General features: G+C 58.5%; 2 protein-coding genes across 8 annotated transcripts in view; both read right to left on the bottom strand.

Annotated features, from left to right (window-relative positions):
* Nucleotides 1–1,383, bottom strand: part of NRXN2 (neurexin 2) — a 102,310-nt gene extending 100,927 nt beyond the window's left edge. For all 7 annotated transcript variants that reach the window (XM_024133240.1, XM_024133241.2, XM_055091516.1 and 4 more), the window contains exon 1: nucleotides 660–1,383. In XM_024133240.1, coding sequence (XP_023989008.1) covers nucleotides 660–1,383 — 724 coding nt within the window. The remainder of the gene's footprint in view (nucleotides 1–659) is intronic.
* A 13,612-nt stretch (nucleotides 1,384–14,995) lies between these two features.
* Nucleotides 14,996–19,314, bottom strand: part of RASGRP2 (RAS guanyl releasing protein 2) — a 5,515-nt gene continuing 1,196 nt past the window's right edge. The window contains exons 2-6 of the mRNA XM_028500932.1: nucleotides 17,371–17,512; nucleotides 17,064–17,100; nucleotides 16,307–16,483; nucleotides 15,364–15,428; nucleotides 14,996–15,200 (exon numbers count right to left, since the gene is read on the bottom strand). Of these exons, the coding sequence (XP_028356733.1) occupies nucleotides 15,370–15,428; nucleotides 16,307–16,483; nucleotides 17,064–17,100; nucleotides 17,371–17,512 (415 nt within the window). The 3' untranslated portion in view covers nucleotides 14,996–15,200; nucleotides 15,364–15,369. The remainder of the gene's footprint in view (nucleotides 15,201–15,363; nucleotides 15,429–16,306; nucleotides 16,484–17,063; nucleotides 17,101–17,370; nucleotides 17,513–19,314) is intronic.

Below are 19,314 nucleotides of genomic sequence, written 5' to 3' on the forward strand. Positions count from 1 at the left end.
AGGCCCCTCCCGCACCGACCCCACCCACGGCCCCCGCAGGCCCCGCCCCCCCCCCCCCCGGTGCTGACCCTCTCCTTCACAGCCCTACACAGCTCCCAGCGGTACAAGCCCCGCACACCGCCTTCAGGACTCCTTCACCGGACTCCCACCGTCCCCGCCCACAAGGCCCCACCCACTGCATCCCATAGGCCCCGCCCACACAGGTCACATCCACCAGCCCTCAAGGGCGCCTCAGTCAGTCACCCACCCGATCCACACGCCCTCAAGGGCCGGCCCTCATCCTCTCGCTAGTTGGACCTGACTACACAGTCCTACCCACAGGTCGCCACAGGACCTTCACTAGGGGACAGGGAGAGGGGCGCTGGATGGGCTCACGAGGCCGCGCCCACACTGGCCGCGCCCACACGGGACCCGCAGGCCGGCCACGCCCACGCCAAACCTCAGCACCCCGCAGCTCCTGCAGCTCACTGGCTGACCGTGCGCGCCCTCTCTTTGGGACAGGCGTCCTCACACGCCCCTCCCAACTCGCGTGCTGGTACGCACTCTCACTCGCCCCCGTGCCTGAGCCCGCGGGCCGCAGGCGCCCCTACAGGCCCAGACAACTCTCCCGCCCCTCACTCCGCGCCCAGGCGCCCAGCGGCGGCTCCCCCCAGGCTCACCTTCGCTGCAGAACTTGCCGCCGAAGCCCGTGTGGCTGCAGTCGCAGCCCACCTCGCCGGGAGCCAGCACGGTGCAGAGGCCGCCGTTGGCACAGGGGTTGCGCGCTGGCGCGCACAGCGGGTCGGCTGCGGCGCCGCGCAGGCCCTGGCTGCCCAGCAGCGCGGGGGGCCGCTCGCCCAGCTTCAGGTTGGCCAGGAGGCCGCTGAAGGGCGGCTCGTACTTGACGGTGCTGAGCGTGAGCGCCGAGAGTCGCACGTCGGGTGGGATGCCTCCCACGAACAGGTCGCTGGCCACCTGCATCTCGCGCCGCTTCGAGCGCACCTCGGCGGCGCGGGCCTCGCCGTCCACCGCCAGGGCCGTGCGGCGCGCGTCGCGGGTCAGCAGCACCATGTGCCAGCGGTCGTCGGCCACCAGCGTGTCCAGCTGCAGCGTGGCGGGCTCGGCGCACGAGAGCGTGAAGCGCAACCGCAGGCGCCCTTCCACCAGCAGCAGCTCCAGGAAGTCGCAGTCGCCGCCGTCGTCCAGGTAGAGCAGCAGCGCGCGAGTAGCGTTGGTGCGCAGGCTGAAGCTGAGCTCGCCGCTGCTCGCCGCTCCGGCCCAGCGAGCGTAGCGCGCCCACTGCCCCGGGCCGCCGCCGAACTCCAGGCCGCCCGCACCCGCCGCCAGCGTCAGCAGCAGCAGCAGCGGCAGCGACGGCGGCCGCCACGGGTTCCCAGGCGCCATGCCTCCGGCGGCCCCGGCCCCGCCCGGCCCCCGGCCCCGCTCAGGCTTCAGAGCCGCGGGCTCATGGGGCGGGGAGGGGGCCGGGCGCCCCCCGCGCCGAGCGGGGCTCCCTCGCCGGCTCACAGTGCCATGGGCCCGGCCGCAGGGCGAGGCGAGCAGAGGCCCAGGTGCCGGCTTCCACGGACGGAGGCGGAGGCGGAGGCGGAGGCGCCCCTCCCCCGCTGCAGGCTCCGACGGAAGATGGGGGAGGGATGCCTGCGGGGAAATGGAGAGGAAAGGGTTAATGAGGGGCTCGGAGGAGGGGAGGTGTCGGTGTCTGGCTCCCCCCTCACACCAGCAAGAGCGCAACTGTTTCCCTTTAGGACTGGAGGAGCCACCCTGACCTGGAGAGGGTCTCAAAACAAGAGACACCACCACGACGGGAGTACTGGGGGCTCAACCCTGGGCGGGCGGGCGGGAGATGACCCTCGCTAGGGGCATTATTGGTTTAAGATGTAGACAGGTAGGGAGGTAACACCTTCGAGTCCAGTAGGAGCCCAACCCAGATGCCCTCACCCCCGCCTCCCATCAGGACCAGGGCCAGCTCCTGTGGATGAGGCCTAAAGACTTCTTCAGCTGGTGACCACAGCCCCTTCCTCTTTGAGACACCCCACCCCTGTGCCTGGCTCCCACCACCAGCCACGGCTCTCTCTCATCAGTTCCTGATGCTGGATAATGAAGTTGCTAAATAATTCATTAGCATTAATTAAATGCCAATTTGTCAATGGTATCACTGGGTAACCTGGCTGCAAGGGGGCAAGGGAGAGAAACCAGCCAGGACCCAGGCACCCAGACCCCAAGCCCTCTCCATCCATGCAAAGAGACAGGCATCTGATTCCGTGTCTCCACTTCCCCCAAAACCACACTCACCCCTTCCTGGACCCCAACCCCCTGCTCACCAGCCCAGGTCGTTCCTGAACCTAAATGTCTGTCACCCTCAACCTCCAGCTCCCAGTCTTCAGCCTGAGACCTGCGCCGATACCTGGGTTCTCTTCACCCCTCAGTTCCACCCTCCTCCTCATCCAGGGCTGAGGGAGCCACCAGGAGGCAGGCAGCCTCATTTGCATAAAATTGCCTTTCTGAAATGATTACCCTTGTAACGGGCTGTCAGAGAGCAATTTATACCCCACGCCGGGGAGGGGAATTTGCATCTCGTTAAACTCTGAGTCGTAATTATTTATATCCAACAACCCTCCTGAATATTGCATTGATTTTATTTTGGGGAGGGAGGAAGGGAAAGAGGTGGGGAGAAGCCTGAGAGAGAAGCAGAGAAGGACCATAGTTTAGGAAGAGACAGGGAAAGATTGAAGGGGAGCGCGGAGAGGAAGAAGAGAAATCGCATGAAAAGGAAGAGTAATGGAGGAGAAAGGTGGCCTGATGGGGAGAAAAGGAACGAGAAGATAGAGAAAATTAAATTCCAAATTCCAACAGCATTTGTCAAGGCCCTGGATGCTGAGCATTTTTACAAATGTCATTTTACTTAATCAGTCTGGGATGTCCCATTATTCCCATTAACCATTGGGGAAGCCCACATAGAGAAGTCTAGGGACTTGCCCAAGGTCACACAGCCAGTCAGCAGGGAACTGGGACTTAGATCCACGTAGGTCTGACTCCAGCAACTCCACGAAAGAGACAAAGGGCAGGGCAGCCACAGGAGTGGTTCAGAGAGGTGTGAACCAAAAGAAGAGAAGAGGGGTGACTTGGAGAGAGAGAAGGTTGGATGGGTGTGGTTCCTCCCGACATGGGAGGAAGCTGGGGTACGAAGGGGGAGAGAGAAACCTCGGGACCCCCTAAAAGGCCAGAGTGAGGGGGGTGAGCAGAGAGTCACGGGAGGGCAGGATGGTTGGAGTGATATGTATGCAGAAAGAAGATGGGGCAGAGAAGGCCTCAGGAGGCTGGCAACAGAGAGAGTTTGGGGAGCCATCTCCAAGAGACCCTCCAAATCCAGCTCTCAGTTCCTTCCATCTGGCTCCTTCTGACGGCTGCCCCCCCCCAGTCCTACAGGCTCCAAGAGGGTCTCAAGTGTCCTGCCCCAGCGCCCCTCCAAGGGCTGCCCCAGGGAGGGAGGCGTTCCAGGCAAGCAGCCCCTTCTCTCTCCAAACACTATGGCAGTTATATATAGCTTTGCCACTGCCTCTCCTCACTGGGTAATAGAGATAATTAACATGCGCGGGCTAATTAGCCAATCAAATTAAATGCAGCACCTGCTCCCAGCCTGATTGACGCCCTTACCCCCACACGCATGCACCCTCACCCCAGCCCAGGGCAGGGGAGAGGGACACTCAGGCTTGGGGGAGGGAAAGGCCAAACTCCCCCTCTTCTTCAGAAGGAGCAGCCAGAGACCCCCAGCAGAGGCACGGCTCCGGAGGAGGCCGGAGAATGGCATCCTCCCTCCCTCCCCCCACCCCCCGACCCAGGGTCTCAGTCTCAGTGTGGCCTTGCCTCTGAGCAAGGCCCCCACCCCCTCCTCCAGACACTATTTTGGGGAGGGAATTAATTAGCTATCGATTTCTGCTGGCAGAGGGAATAGGATTTCGCGCTGCTGTCCGCTCCCTCCTCAGCTCAGGAAGGGGAGGGGACTCGTTCTCCTGCCCCACCCCCATCCCAGTCCCTCTGTCATAGTCACATCCCCCACCCTCTTAGAGGGTGGCAGAGGGGTTCCTGCCGGCAAAGCCAAGGGTCAGGGTCTCCCTCATTCAGGAAGCTGGCAGAGGACAGAAAGAGTGAAGGCTGGTGAGGCGGCCTCCAGAGGCTGGGAGGCAGAGGCCTAGGTCCTAAAAGCCGGAAGGGATGTTACCTGGCTGGGGGATGGGAGCTGCAGTGGCAAAGTGGGTGAGAGTCCAGGAGGGGATGACTGTATCGGCTTTTGTGTGCCCAGATGTGGAGGAAGAGTGTGGCAAGGGAGGGGGTGCTGCGCGCAGGCACGTGCCTGCTAGCGCCTGCCGGGGCAGAGGCTGGGCTTCTGCGGTGCCTCCGGGAGGGGCCGGGGCAGGGTCTGGGCATGCCGCCCCTCAAAGCTCATTACTCATTCTCCCCACAGCCCGCAGCTCTGCAGCACAGGCCTGCCTAGCTCAGCGCCAGGGGCACAGGGGCTGCAGAGCTGGCCAGGAGGAAGCCCCGGCCCTCCCTGCGTCCTCTCTCCAGGGACCCAGGGACCAATGAGGCAGCCTCAGGCTTGCGAGGCAGAGATAGCCCCAAGAGGAGCGTAAACTAAGTGGACACCTGGGTCCTTTCCACCCCACGCCACCCTACAGTTCCCAGGAAACCTGCTGCTCTTCACCATTCCTGTCCCCTCCCTTCAGACTCCCCCCCTCCCCAGGACCAAGCTTCTGCTGACCTAGCCTTCAACCCACCCTTCCTCCCAGGACGCAGGGGCTTCCTGCTAACCGAGGATGCTCCATCCTTCCTCAACTCCTGGTACGCAGCTCTCTGGCCTCAGGTCTCCTCCCCGTGGGCCAGGGCCATGGCCTTGCACAATTACGTCAAGTAAACAGTGTCCCTGGAGTTGCACGTGGCTCCTCCCCGAGGCTCATGCAGTACAGTAGAAGCCCCCCTGCACCCACAGTGTCCAGGTGCTGCTCCCCAAGACTGATTCTTCTCCAGTGCCTACTGCCAGTGCAGGGACATTGCCAGAGCAGCCTCGGGATATCCTGCCTGCCGACTGACATCAGTGCAACGTACACTGCCAGCCACTGCTGGCCCAGGGCCACTGCTCCTCGGGGAACACACCTCTTCCCTGTCATTGGGGATTCTGCACCCAGTCAGCTCCCTGGCACCCCCTACCCACAGGTGGACTCCGCAGCCTTGAGCCAGCGGTGATGGGAGTTAGAGAGGTTGGGGGTGGGGTGACTCAGCTGCGCTCAGGACCTCAGCCCACTCTCTTCCCCCACAGAATCCTGTCCCACAGATTCTTTCTGGGTCCTCCTAGGCTGACAGCTTCCTCCCCGTCTTCCCATGGCCAGGCCAGTGCCAGTGTGGCATCTGGGCTGCAACTTCGGGGCTTCCCAGTGTGCCTCGGGTGCCAGGCTGGACCACCACATGCACTTTCTTACATATCCTCCAGTTCTCGGAGGTACTTTTGTCACCCCAGGCTTACAAACAGGGACTCTGAGCTTCAAATGATGGATTCATTTGCCCAAGTGCGGGTAAGGGGACGGCTGGCTCCAGCATCTATGGCCTTCCTTCTACCCTGCACTGTGCACAGGACACAGAGCTCACCCTTCTCTCACCCAACCTTCACAGGGGCCGCTGCCCTCTTCAGACAATCCAGACTGTGAGTCTGCCCTGGGGGCTGAAAGACACATACCTCAGAGCTCATGGAGTTTACCCCTCTCGTTTTTTTCTGAGGTGGAAACGGAGTCCCAGAGAGGGGCAGTGACTGACCCAGGGCCATAGAGAAGAGCAAGACTAAAATCAAGGTCGCTGGCCTCCCGTTCTAGATGCTTCCTCTGTATCCACTATTCTACTCCTGGGCCTTCTAGCCTGACCAAAGGCCTAGCCCCATACCACCCAGCACAAACTGAGTGAATGGATGTGAATTCCAGGGTGAGCTTCCCCTGTATCCACTATTCTACTCCTGGGCCTTCTAGCCTGACCAAAGGCCTAGCCCCCATACCACCAGCACAAACTGAGTGAATGGATGTGAATTCCAGGGTGAGATCGTCTGTACCCATCCCGGCAGAGCCCCTGGTCAGGGGTCTTCTCCCAGCGCCACTCAGCCCCTTCTCTGGCCACATCTACACCACACACACACACACACACACACACGACACACACACACAGACACACACACACTTCCAGTCATGGGAACACCAGCCTCCCTCTGGCTCTCCTCACGCCAGCTCCCTCTCTCGCCAGCTGGGAGTGTGACAGCAGGGCCCTCCCCCAGACATCAGGGAGGAAGAGCTGGGTTTACACACATTCTGGTGGCCCCAGAAGGCAGCGCGTGGACAGGTGGGAGAGTACGTGTCATGGGGAGGGAGATTTTGGCTCGAGCTAAAGAGAAACTTGCCGGCAATCCAAAACAGCCAACAGTGGAGTAGGCTGCCTCCGGGGGGGGTGGGGGGGGGGGCGGGGGGGCGGTGAGTTCCTTGTCTGTGGAGGTGTGTGAGCTGGGGGGGGGGGGCGGGGGGGCGGTGAGTTCCCTGTCTGTGGAGGTGTGTGAGCTGAGAAAGGATGACTACTGCTCAGAGATGCTCAGGAGGGGGCTCTTGAATCATAGGGGATGGGGCATCGAAGTGCTTGAGCTCGGAGGGCCCTTTCAGTTGCAGAAGGTGGTTTTTGGAGGGTCCTGTTTCCTCCCTAAACCTCAGGCAGGATTGGTGGGCTGCGAATAGGTCCAACCCCCTCTTCCTGCTCCCTCCTTCCAGCCCTGATGACCTAGAAGTGACAAGGGAAGACCTTGGGCAAGTCCGAGTCCAGCCACATGTCGGCAGGGGACAAAAGCAAAAGTGAGATACTGCAGTGATTAGAGGCACTGACTCAGGGGCCTGGGTTCATTCCAGCTCTACCCCTTTCTAGCTGTGTGACCTCGGACCAGTTGCTTGGCTTCTCTGGGCCTCAGTTTCCTTACGTGTAAAATAGAGATATTAGTAGTGTTGTCAAAATTAAGAGTTAATATATGTAAAGCATTTGAAACAGTGCCTAGCAGAGACTAAAGTGGAAAAGTATGTACTGTATTAATAATCACTTTTAAAACTCCTCATCTCATCATTTTACAGTTTGCAAAACTCCACGTGTCTCTTGTTTCCTTTGGTTCTCACCAAGGCCAGATGAGAGAAGTAAGTCATGCAGGCCTCATAACTGCCCCCTTTTGCAGATGGGGAAGCTGACACTCAGAGAAGAGAAGGGGCCTCTGAGTGCCCATTTCTATGGGACAGGATTCTGTGGGGGAAGAAAGAGTTGAGATCCTGAGAGCAGCTGAGTCACTCCCACCCCGACCCCCTCCAGCTCCCATCACCGCTGGCTCAAGGCTGCACAGTCCACCTGTGGGTAGGGGGTGCTAGGGAGCTGCCTGGGTGCAGAATCCCCAAGGTCACACAGCTTGTCAGTAGCAGAGCTGGGTCTCAGATTTTGCCCGCCGAGCCTTCCTCCACCCTGCCGAGCACCTCCTCCTACCTAGGAAGGTGGGAAACGGATGAATGGGTCTGGAGACTAGTGGAGGTCCCACAGCAGCACGGCTGGGAGTGGGCAGGTGCGTGCGAGGGTCCCGCTGAGCAGGTGTTCGTGAAGGGGGCCGAGCACAAGAGCGGCAGCTCAAGATGTGCACGACAAGGCTGTTGCCAGGTGTGGGGGGCTGAGGAGACGGGTGGGCTGGGGACCGAGGTGCCAATGTATGACTCGGCAGAGTGGGAGCCGGAGCACAGGTGCCTAGGAGCTTGGGGGTAGTCAGCGAAAGGAGTGAGCTCACCGCCGTGCCCACCCTGTGCTATGCCCAGCTGAGGGATGATGCCGCAGGTGGGTACACCCCAGCGATGCGGAGGGGATAGATGGTTTCCAGGGGTAGACTTGTGAGTGAGCAGGAGGCGCCTGGGAATTTTCCTCAAGGTACCCGTGACAGGTGTGTGCACGCGTGTCGTGATGATGCTGGGAATAGCTGCCGTTTACCGGGGGCACGACAAATACATGACAAAGCTCACCGAGTGCTTAGCACAGAGCCAGGCTCACAGTAGGTACAGAGTCCAGGCAGACCTTGGAGATACCGCGCGTTCAATTCCAGACCACCACAGTAATGCGAATATTGAAATAAAGGAAGTCACACGAATTTTTTGTTTCCCAGTTCCACTCTACCGTAGTCTATTATACCGTGGTCATGTGTGCAATAGCCTCGTGTCTAAAAAGCAACGTACATACCTTAATTTTAAATTACTTTTTTGCTAAATTACACTAACCATCATCTGACGGCGCAGTGTTGCCGCAAACCTTCAATTTGCAAAAAACACAGTATCTGTGAAGCTCCATAAAACGAAGTCTGCCTGTAAATACAGTTGTTACTATTATTATTGTCAGCATAATCATCTGGCCTACTCCTCGGTATGGGAACCCCCATTTTACAGATGAGGAAACTGAGGCTCACAGAGGGGCAGAGCTGAGCCCAGGCGGCCTCACTCTCGCCCCACTCCACCGTGGCGGCAGCAGAGACGGCTCTGTAAGGATCAAGGATCGGCAAGGTGTCACGCAGATGCCAGATTATTTGTTGAATGAGTCTCTGAGAGCCATAGCCCGCCGGTGTGGACGGGGCCAGGCCGGGAGCCGCCCCAGCAGATGGAGGAGCAGGGTGGGTGGCGTGGGCTCGCACTGTGGGTCGGGGTGTCCCCCTGAGGGCTGGGAATAGATGCACAGCATGGCTCTGGCGCCAGGCAGGGTGTGAGTGTGAGGACTAGTGCTGGGGGTGGAGCGCCTGGAAACGGGAAGGTTCTGAGGACGGCAGGTGTGGCGGAGTGCTGGGCCAGACCCCGAGGGGCTGTGGTCGTCCACACCAAAGCCTGGGGCCAAGAGCTTAGGACCAAGAAGAGAACGTGGTGCTTAGTGATGGGGGTGGGGTGCGGCTAGGAGGAGAGGGTGTGTCCCAGGGAGTGAAGGTATGTTGCGAGCACACAGACGTGCCTGAGATGGCCGTGGGAATCTGGGGAGGTGAATGGTTGCTTGGGGGGCTGTGTGCACCTGAGGGTGAGGGCTGACAGTGCAGTGCTGGGGCTCTGGGGGCAGGTAGGGACCTTGAGCGTGTCACATACAGGAGAGCAGGGCGCCTGGGGGAGGTCTCTGAGGCAGGCAGTGAGGTGGCAGCGTCTCTGGGCGGGGAGTGTAGGTGGTGTGCAGCCGGGAGGTGTACTGTGTACGCAGGTGTGTGTGCCTGTGTAGGTGTGTGTCTGGGTGGGTGCCACCGAGCATATGTATCAGTGTCAGGTTGTCTGTGTCACTGGCAAGGGCGGGCGGGAGCTAGCAGCTGGACCTGGATAGAGACTGAGGGCCTGGGAGGGGAAAGAGGCCCCCAACAGTCCCTCTGGAGCCCAGCCCCCTCCTCTCAGGAACCCATAGTGTGGATTCAGCCCAGGCTGAGAAGCCAGCAGAGGCCCCGGCTCCTGGAGAGAACTCCCCAGCCATCCTCTGACGGCCAGCCTCTGCCTGTCGGTCAGGCCCGCCCACCCTGTGGGTATGAGGACAGGATGGATCTGCGAACACCTCCTCTAGCAGGAATGAAGGAGCCCCCGAGCCTGACCCTTCTCCCCTGCCCCTAGAGAGATCCAGCCGAGCCTCAGATGCCAGCATCCCTGGAAGCATCCCTGGAGGCAGAAGGAGTTAGGGACCTGAGTGGCCAAAGCACCCACAGAACAGAAGGCTTTACGGTGAACAGATCAGCCGACCTCCCTCCTCTCTTTCTTCCTCTGTCTTCCTTCTCTCTGTCTACTTCTCTGGCGAAAGATAGAGAATGCAAAGCCCTGAAGTCTACCCTGCCCCAAAAGGAACACCCAGACCCTGGGAAGGTGGGCGAGAGGGAGGGGCAGGAATGATGGTGGGAGGTCCTCACCCACCTGACCCCACCCCCCAACACATAAAAAAACAGAAGTGTATGGAAGCCCCAAGGCAGCCAAGAGGACTGGAGACCCAAGACCCACACCCTAAGATTGATTTCATCACTCCAGGTCTGGACAGCTTCCCCCTTCACCTCCAGGCACCAAGAAAGAGCCCCCTCCCAGCCCTTGCTGGTTCAGTGAGGCACCGAATGCCTTCACCCAGGACTCAGGTGCGGGGTGAGAGTAAAGAAGACAACAGCCGCCCACAGCCAATTTTTTCCTCCAAGGACCGACCCATCAAGGCTGCAAGGGCCTATACCCCAGCCCAGAGGACCCAGGGCAGATGGCTCCTTCAGCTGGGGAGGAGGCTGGGACATGAGGAGTGTCCCCCTCCTCTTTGGGGGCAGGGGAGCAAGCCCAGGGCCCTGCAGCTTCCTCTCCCTGCAGCACTCTCTGACCATAACCCTGTCACCGCCCCCAGCGCGTTCCCACCCCAGCACAGCCCCTCCTACTGATTTCCCAGTCTCCCTCTCTCATCACCTCCAACCTTCCCCCGCAAGCTTCTACTCCTCTCCCTCGGGCCCCCCATCTTTCCCGGCTCTCCACCAACACATGCCCCTCTCTGCCTCTAGCACCTTGGCTCCTTCCCCTCTGCTCCCTTCCTCCCCATAACCTCCTCTCCCCTTGGCTCCCATCCCCCAGTAAAGCCTGGTCCTCCTTGGTGCCCCCCAGTATGGAGCCCTTGGCCTGGCCCTGCTCCCTGCCTTTCCACTTCTCTCCTTTCCCCTCTCCAGCCCTCTCTGCTTTTCCTAGGAAGGCCAGTTCCTCGCTGGTTCTCCCCTGCAGACCCTTCAGAGCACAACAGCTCCTCATCCCCTCTGGACGAGCACTGCTTCCAGCCCTTGGGGCTAGCATAGGCTGGGGACCCCCCTTCAGAGCCTCCCTCACAAGCCTTCCGGATGCCCCTCCTTCTCGCCCCGTTCCTTCCCCTCAACGACCATCTCTCCCACCCCCCTCCATTCACCCCAGCTCAGGGCCAGTGCCCCTTCCACAGGGAGCCTCCGACCCCCAAGCCCCCAAGCCGTTTAGCCGCCTCGCTGTCACCCAGCCAGCCCTCTCAGCGCGGCAGCGCCCCCGCCCCCCAATCCGCCCTTCTTGCCTCCCCCGCCCCTCCAATCGTTCCCCTCCCCCGATCGGCTCTCGCCCCCCCCCCGTCCGTCTCCGCCGCAGCACCCCCCCTTACCTGGTTCTGGGGGCGCCAGGAGCAGGAGGGTGGGGACCAGAACCCCAGGGCCGCCCCGTCTCCCGCTGGTGGCAGAACAAGGGCCAGTGGTGTCTGCCGCCTCGCGCCTCTCTCGCTCCCCGCCGCGTCCCCGCCCGCCTGCCGGTCCGCCCGCCCCGCCGCGGTGCCGCTCGGAGAAGGATGCTCCGCGAGTCAGGGCGGCTGCTCCCGCCGCCGCATCCCTGCAACACCGACTGACGGCAGCATCAGCACCAGTTTCCGCCCCCCAGACGCGAGCATTGGATCACGCTGCGCTAACGGACGAGCTGCGCAGCCAATGCGAAGGCGCAGAAGCCGCCAGTCCCGCTGCTCCACAGGCCCACGCCCCGCGACGGACCCAGGCGTCCCAGCCTCCCGGCATCCGAGTTCTTCCCCGCTTCTCGGGGTCCTTAACCCTGGCGCCTGGGCCCCCAACCAGGCAGACCCCCAACCCAACCCCAGGGACTTTTCCGGAAACCCAGGCGCCCTAGCTTCTCGCCCCGGGATCCCGCATCCCCCGGCCCGCGGGCCCAGGTGGCAGCGCCCAGGGCTGGGGCGAGCCGAAGGGGAGGCTGTGGGCCCAGACTTGGGGCCCCGAAGGAGCAGGACCTGTGCGGGGCCCGGGCCGCAGCGCCCTCTGCTGGCAACGCCTTGGAGCGGGCCCGGGCTGCCCGGAGCCTAGAGCCGCGGGCTGCTGGGGGCCCTTACCGGCCCTTGCCGGGCTTCCGCCTCCCACTGCCCAAAGGCCCCCTGGCCGCCCCTGGAACTGAGGAGGGCTCTTTCCTGGGAAAAGGACAGAGGCGCGGTGGGGAGGGAAAGGCAGGGCAGAGATGGGGGCGGGGTAGACCTAGGGGCTTGGGGTTTCCCAGCCCTGCCTCATGGGAATCCCAGAGTTTGACGCCTGATTTCCAGCCCTGCCTGGAACTCGGGACTGGGATAGGAGTAGGCTGAGGGGCAGGGGGGTGGATGCACACTGGCCGGACCACAGAAGGGAAGCTGGCAGCAGCTCACTTCAACTAGAATTTTCGCAGCGAATGTGGTGTTGGGGGGAAAGTCTTCCCTGTGAGGGCGTCTGCATCACTATGCGTGGGTATGAGTTTGGAAAGAAGGGGACCCCCTTCAGTCACTCATCCATGAGGGAGGCAGTGTGTGTGTGTGTGTGTGTGTGTGTGTGTGCGTGTGTGCGTGCGTGCGTAAGACCATTCTGCCAGCTCACTCCAGGACCCTGATTTCTGTTGCAGGGTCCGTGATCTGCACAGCCAGTGGTAGTTGGCGCTTCCTTAGCCAGAGGCAACATGCAGGAACACTCTCATTCGACCACTAATGCATGCGTGGGCACTCGGAGGCGTACCCACAGCCATGCACACCTATCCATGTGCACATAGCCGTTCCCAAGGGGACACCCGGGGACACCTGCAGAAATGCCCCCCCATGGTACAACACCCACAAGAAACATATACTTGCTCAAGAACATACACAAACTTGTGCACACAGGTGCCTGAGGCAGATGCATGCCTCGGGGGGGAACAGGTGTACACAGAGGACCTGCCCACGAGGTCATCCTGCCCCCCGAGGAACTTTGCACAGAGTGGTCAATTACTGAGTAGATGCGTGGGGACACACCCTCACCAGAGAGCTCCCTCCTGGCCTGTAAGGGGATGAGAGGGGGACCCAGGCTGTAGGACCCTAGAGGTTGGGAAGAGAGATCCCTGAGCCAGGTTCTAGACTTGGGGGGCCTACTCTGACCTTGGAGAGACCCTCAGGATGGCCCCACCAAGGCCACTAGAGGAGCCAGAGAATGGGAGCTGCTGAGTCAGGGCCTGTGAGTGTGAAATTGCCTCTCTGACCCCAGAGACGACTGCCCTGCCCATCCCCCACTGCTCCTCTCCCTGCAGGCTACACACACACACACACACACACGCGCACACACACACACACACACCACACATGCACACGCACACACACACACAGAGACGTGTCCAGCCAGGCAACAGAGCATAGATGGGCACACAGACAGGCGCAGTGACTCACAGAGACTTTCTCTCAGACCCTTATAGATGGGTGTGGGAAGGGGTGGGGGGAGGACAGGGGCAGGGAGAGATGCAAGAGTGAGCACTTGTCTCTGGTCCCCACCCCCAGCTCCCTGGGCCACCTCTGCCCATCAAGGGCAGGAAAGGTCACCTGGCAACTGCTGCACCTCCCTGCCCCTCCCCCAGCTACAGTGATGTCTCCCCCAACCCAGGTCCAGGCTTCAGAGTACCAGATGTAGGTGGGACCCACCACTTCAAGACACCCCCCCCAACAGGCACCCACCCAACGTGGCCCTTCTCCCATGCGCAGTCCAGTGAGGACACACGGTGGAGGAGAAATGCAGCAAATACAGTATGCATGCCTGTGCACACCCATGCACACACGCACACAATGCGAAGCTCATCTGCCAAATTCACACAGGCAACCATGAAAAGGCAGTCACACGTCACAATCCCATGGGGAGCAGACCTGGGCACACATTTGCAAACACACACACTGGGAAGAGGCCAGGCTGGGGCTGGGGGGGTGGCAGGGAGGGGAGCCGACCGGGCTGCAGGGATGGAGGCAGCGCAGGGAGCGAGCTGCTCTTCACAGCACAATCGCCGTCTGTTGTTATAGCAACTCAGCCCCCAAATCGTGAAACGGATATTACAGCCTCCAGAGGAGGAAGGAGGGAGGGGGCTGAAGATGGAAGGCGGGGCAGTGCGGGGGACCCAACGGGGGACAGGGCTGGGGGGGGCCCAACAGGTGGCAGAGCTGCAGCTGAGAAGTAACAGGGTGGGAGGAGGAGGTAGCCCAGATGAGGAGTAGGCCAGGGGGAGTGGGGTCTCAAAGGGAAAGATGGGCATGGGGTCAAGGAACTTTGAGGGAGGCGGCTGAGGCCATTGCCAGGTCCTGAGATATTGTGCTTTGCAGGTAGGAGTTGGGGTGCTCAGGCCTCCACTCCCAGGACAACCTGCAGTTGCTGTAGGACATGCCCCAGCTTGGGGGAGGGGGGCTGGGGAGGTAGCTCCCATTCTCAGACTGCTGTCTAGAGCCTCCTGACCCCAGGGGCAGCCTGGCTCAGCTTCAGAACCTTTCGAAGACCCCCCAGTCCACCCTCCTCACCAAGACCAGCCTCTGGAGTGGCCTTAGCCTTCCTCAGCCAGTGGTGACCCCCAAAACCTCCATGCTGCAAACTCGGGAGGGAAGAGCTGGGTCGGGAGAGGCTGCCAGAGGCTGACAGCAGGATCAATATGCATTTCCTCTGGAAGCCCCTGTCCTTCCGGCTGGCAGCAGCGCCAGGCCAGGAGGTTGCAAGCCTAAGGAGTGTGGCCCCCACTCGCTCCTTCCCCCACATCCAGCACTCTGGGCTGCCCCCTCCCTCCCATGATTCTCTGTAGTGAGCTCCCCGTTGCTGGAAGTACACAAGCAGAGGCTGAAAGACCACCTATCTAGCAAGGGAAATTCAGCTGCGGGCTGAAGGCTATGGCTATACATGACCACCAGGCTCAGCAATTCTACTTTCAAGTTTTAGGCCCCCAAGATTCTGGACTCCTAGAGATTCTAGACCTCCCCCCCACAAACCCTCTGTTTCACGGTTTTCTGGTTCTAAGGCTCTATCCCCCACAATTCTACCTCCCCCCAAGATTCCAGACACATGAGATTCCAGATCTCCCAAGATTCTCTGACTACAAAGTTTTAGGCTCCACAATTCTTGTCCCTGTGATTACAGACCCCTGCCCCCTGCCCCCCGTGAGGATTCTAGGCGCTGATAGTGCGGGTTAATTACTTGGGCCTTTATTCCATCTGGAAAATACAAATATTCACAAGACTCTGTACAACCTTAGGGACACCAGCCCTGGCCCTGCCCTCAGCCGCATGCCACACACCCCCCTCCCCCGGCCCCGGCCTGCTGCCGCAGCACCCCAGGCTCCCTGCTCTGGTCCAAGTCTTTTCTCCAAAGCAGGCATGAGTGCTTGATCCAGTCACAGCTGGGAAGAAAAAAACAGAGGTTGTGAGGAAAACCCTCCCCCCTCCCCCAAAAGCAGGATTCCACCTGGCCTGGGCCATTTGCACAGAGCACCCGTGCCACTCATCCCCCCATTGCCCCAGCCCTGAGTGGGGAGGCTCTGCCCAGGCTGCAGGGGGGCTCACCATCAATTACAAGTGGATGTCAAACACGCCGTCCTCCACTGTCTGAACCTCCTCCTCTCGGATCTCTGCAGGGAGGGGGGTGTCACAGGACCAATTCCTGGGTCCCTGTGCCCTCAGCAGCCCTTCTCCCCATCACCGGAGGCACCCTGCCCCATCCCAGAAGCAGAACCATCCACCAAAAATCAATTCACTGAATGACCAAAAGGCCCAATTTTTGAGGCTCTTTTTCTAAGTTTTCATTTTGCCACAGCTTTTTTGCAGCCACAGATATATCGGTGCGGTTTGCTTAAATGTCAGTTTTGTGTGTGTTTTACATTTTAGACCCCAGCACTTCTGGAAGGCTCAATGCAAATGGTTTCATCTTTTCTGTATTTGAGAACTTATGCCCTGTGCCTGCCTCTATTTTTGAGGACTTACGCCAGTCTGAACAGTTGTGGTCAACTGCCTTAGACACCAGTTTAACATGGTTGTTCAGCGTGTTCTCAGCAAAATAATCATTTGAGGAATTGTCATTCAGAAAACTGACCTAGAACCACCAATGGCCCCAAGAGAGCTGCTGGGAGCTTTGGGGGGCAAGGGACTTTTCTCAGAATAGCCTCCAAAGCAGCCAAAAAGGGAAACACAGGCAAATGGCTCACAAAACTCCCTCTCCAATCCATCGTCAATCCCCCTCACAAAATAAGAGTGAAAATTGAATCTTGAAGTCTCTTTCACTTTTACTCTTTTTTATTTATTAGTCTCTCTCCTCCTCAGCCTCAGAGGGTTGAGGGCTCCCTGGTCACCTTCTGACACCCTTACCTGTCCAGCCTTTCTCCATCACCCTACCAAAATAAGACAACTACAAACTCTGCAATAGTTTCCATCCTGGAGAAGGTAATACTATGACACCATGGCCTTGCCTCCCTCCCTCCACAGGCCAGTACAGAAAGAGACCCCTTCTTACCTGGAGGCCGGGAGCCTCGCCTGCCAGGGCGGGGCAGGGAGAAGCTGAAGGCGCGATGGTGGGTATGTGTGGGTGAGGGTGAGGGTGCGGACCCCTCCAGACTCACACTCTGGGCCCGGCGCCGGCACTCAACCGACAGGCGATCCTTGCACTGCTTGTGGCAGTTAACACCACAGGCTGGGGAGGCAGATGGGGAGCCCAGCCAGATCAATTGATCAGAATACCCTTCACCCCATTCCGCAGGCCTGCACCTCTCCCCAGGTCCCTTTGCTCCTGAGCAGCTGCCCCACCAAAACAAGAGCCTCCTTTCCAAGCACTCTCTTCATCCTACTCGGCAGTCTGTGCCCTCCCCAAAGCTCCCTGTTCCTGAGCAGCTGCCCCACCAAAATAAAGGCCCTGGTTTTTGTTTGTTTGCTTGTTGTTGGTTGTTTTGGGGGGTTTTTGTTTGCTTGTTTTGGTTTTTGGTTTTGTTGGGGAGGGGGTTGGCAGCACTGCGAGGCAGGCGGGATCTTACTTCCCAGACCAGGGGTCGAACCCACACCCCCTGCAGTGGAAGCATGGAGTCTTAACCACTGGATGGTCAGGGAAGTCCCAACAAAAGCCCTGTTAAAGGCTACCCCCTTCACATCAATCAGCATGCCTCTTTGGCTCTAAGGTACTTCACTCCTGGCAATTACCCCACCAAAATAAGACTATTCACCCAGATAGTAACTCTTCCCAAAAAACTCAGCCCAGCAGCCCTGCAACTCCATCTCACCTCGGCATTTGAGGCCCTGCTTGTAGATGCCCAGGATCTGAAATAGAGGAGGGGGCCGTAGTAGGGGGGAGGGGTTTAGAGGGGATGACTCTACTTCTTCCTTTCCATGGGCAGGGAGTGGGACTGACCCTTTCTGGAGCCTTAGGGCCCCCTCAGGGTTTTGTTCAGAACAGCAAGAGGAGAGGCAGGCGGAATTAAGGTTTGCCTAGGCTGAGAAGGCTCCGGCAGGGGCGGGGCCAGAAGGGAGGGCGGGGTGTGGACGGGGCGGGGCCGGTGCTGGAGGGGTGTGGCTTGGTCGGGGGCTCACCAAGGCCTTGCAGTGGCGGCAGGCGACCGGGCGCAAGGAGTTGCTCTCGTGGAAGTTGTGTACGAAGCCCATGCGGCCACCCAGCACAGAGCTGGAGCGCAGAAAGTAGGAGACCATCTCCTCCTTGCTGATGCAGCCATCCCTGTCCGGGAAGGGGGAGGGCCTCAGCTCTGGGGGCCTCCCTGGGACCACCCACCACCAGCTTAACCCATCCCACTGGGAAAAAAACCCCTACCAAGTTAAAGGTCCTCACCGACTCCTGATTTTGGACCCCTGGTGCAGGAAAGAGAAAGAGCACTAGACTTGGAGTCAGGCAGATGCAGTAGCCGCTACTAACTAGTTGTATGGTCTTGGGCAAGTCACTTGCCCTGGGTTTCCTCCCTGGAAAAATGGGGATCATAATTCCTGCCCTGCTCACTTCACAAAGTTGGTGTGTAAACTAAAATTGCTCTGCGCTTTCCCATGGGATTATCAGCTTCTGTTTCCCAAAGTGGGCTCTGTGGAACAGCAGTCTGGAGCCCTGAGAATTAAGAGATCTCTGATGAGTTTGGGGGCGAGGTAAGCTTGGAAAAAGCTGCACCTGTCTCACTCCTGCATAATCCTGCCAGAAAGGTAATCCGGGGCTTCCCCACAGAGCCCTTTTTTTTCATCCATTCACGTATTTTAGGGAAAGAGTGAGCACGTGCTCTGGAGATGGACAGAACTCAGTTCAAATGTGGGCTCTACTTCTCCTCTGTGTGACTTCAGGCTAGTTAATCTCCCCATCCCTCGGTTTCCTCTTCTATAAATGGGGACGATGATAGTTCCTACACCTCAGAGGCCTTTGGGTAAGGATTAAATGAGATAGTGCACATGGAGCATTGACAACAGCGTCTGTAACGGTTAATAGGTGCTGGGCCACTGGGAGCTATTTCCACCAGGGGTGGCCCTTGTCGGAAACACCTGCCCATTGTATATGGGTGATCCAGGTGGTCCTTCAAATCAATGGTACGTTGGGACAACTGACAGTTTATGAAAATATGTAAACCTAGGCTCCTATCTCACACTTTTCATGAAAACTTAATTCCCACTAAATCCAGAACAGTAATGTAAAAAATAAAATTTTCGAAGTATCTGAAAAGGTGTAAGGGAAGAATTTTGTAATCTTGAGGGGATGAAGGCCTTTCTACGCATAACACAAATCCGAGAAGCCATAAAGGAAAAGACTGACATATTGAGCACACATTTTAAAAAAATTTTATATGGAAAAGGACAACATAAATGACAGACTGGGAGAAAATATTTGCAAACATATTCAACACCAAGGGTTAATATCCATTAACAGAGATTCTAGAAATCAATGAGAAAAAGACTCACAAACCCAGTGGAATAATGGACAAAGAACATGAACAGGCAATTTACAGAAGAAATAGAAGTGGCCAGTAAACACATGAAGATATCCTACCCCCACTAGTATTAAAGAAATGCAAATTTAACCAAGACACCATTTGCCAATTAGACTGGCAAAATTGTAAAGCTTATTATAGCATCCACTGTTGGCAAGGAGGTTGGGAAATGGGCACTCGTTCACTGCTGATGGGAGTGCAAGCTGGCACAACCTTGCCTGAGGTCACCTTGGCAGTCTCTCTTCTAATTTAGAATGTGCATATCTTTTGATCCAATTATCCCACTTCTAGGAATTTCTCCTACAAAAATAGTGGCCTGAGTGCATGGGTACAAAGATGTTCACAGTAGCATGGTGGATATTAATAGCGAAAAACTGGGAACAGTCTACATGTCCATCAGCAGGAGAGTGGTGAGGCAAACGATGGCCGAGCCACACAGTGTAATACTCTGCAGCTGTTCTAAAGAATGAGGTAGTTCTGCATGAATCGGCCTGGGAAGATGTCCATGATGAGGGTTTAAGTGGAAAACAAAAGTAAAAAAACACAAAGCATGCAGTTC

Source organism: Physeter macrocephalus, chromosome 16 (assembly GCF_002837175.3).
Source record: "Physeter macrocephalus isolate SW-GA chromosome 16, ASM283717v5, whole genome shotgun sequence".
In the NCBI taxonomy this organism is placed as follows: Eukaryota; Metazoa; Chordata; class Mammalia; order Artiodactyla; family Physeteridae; genus Physeter; species Physeter macrocephalus.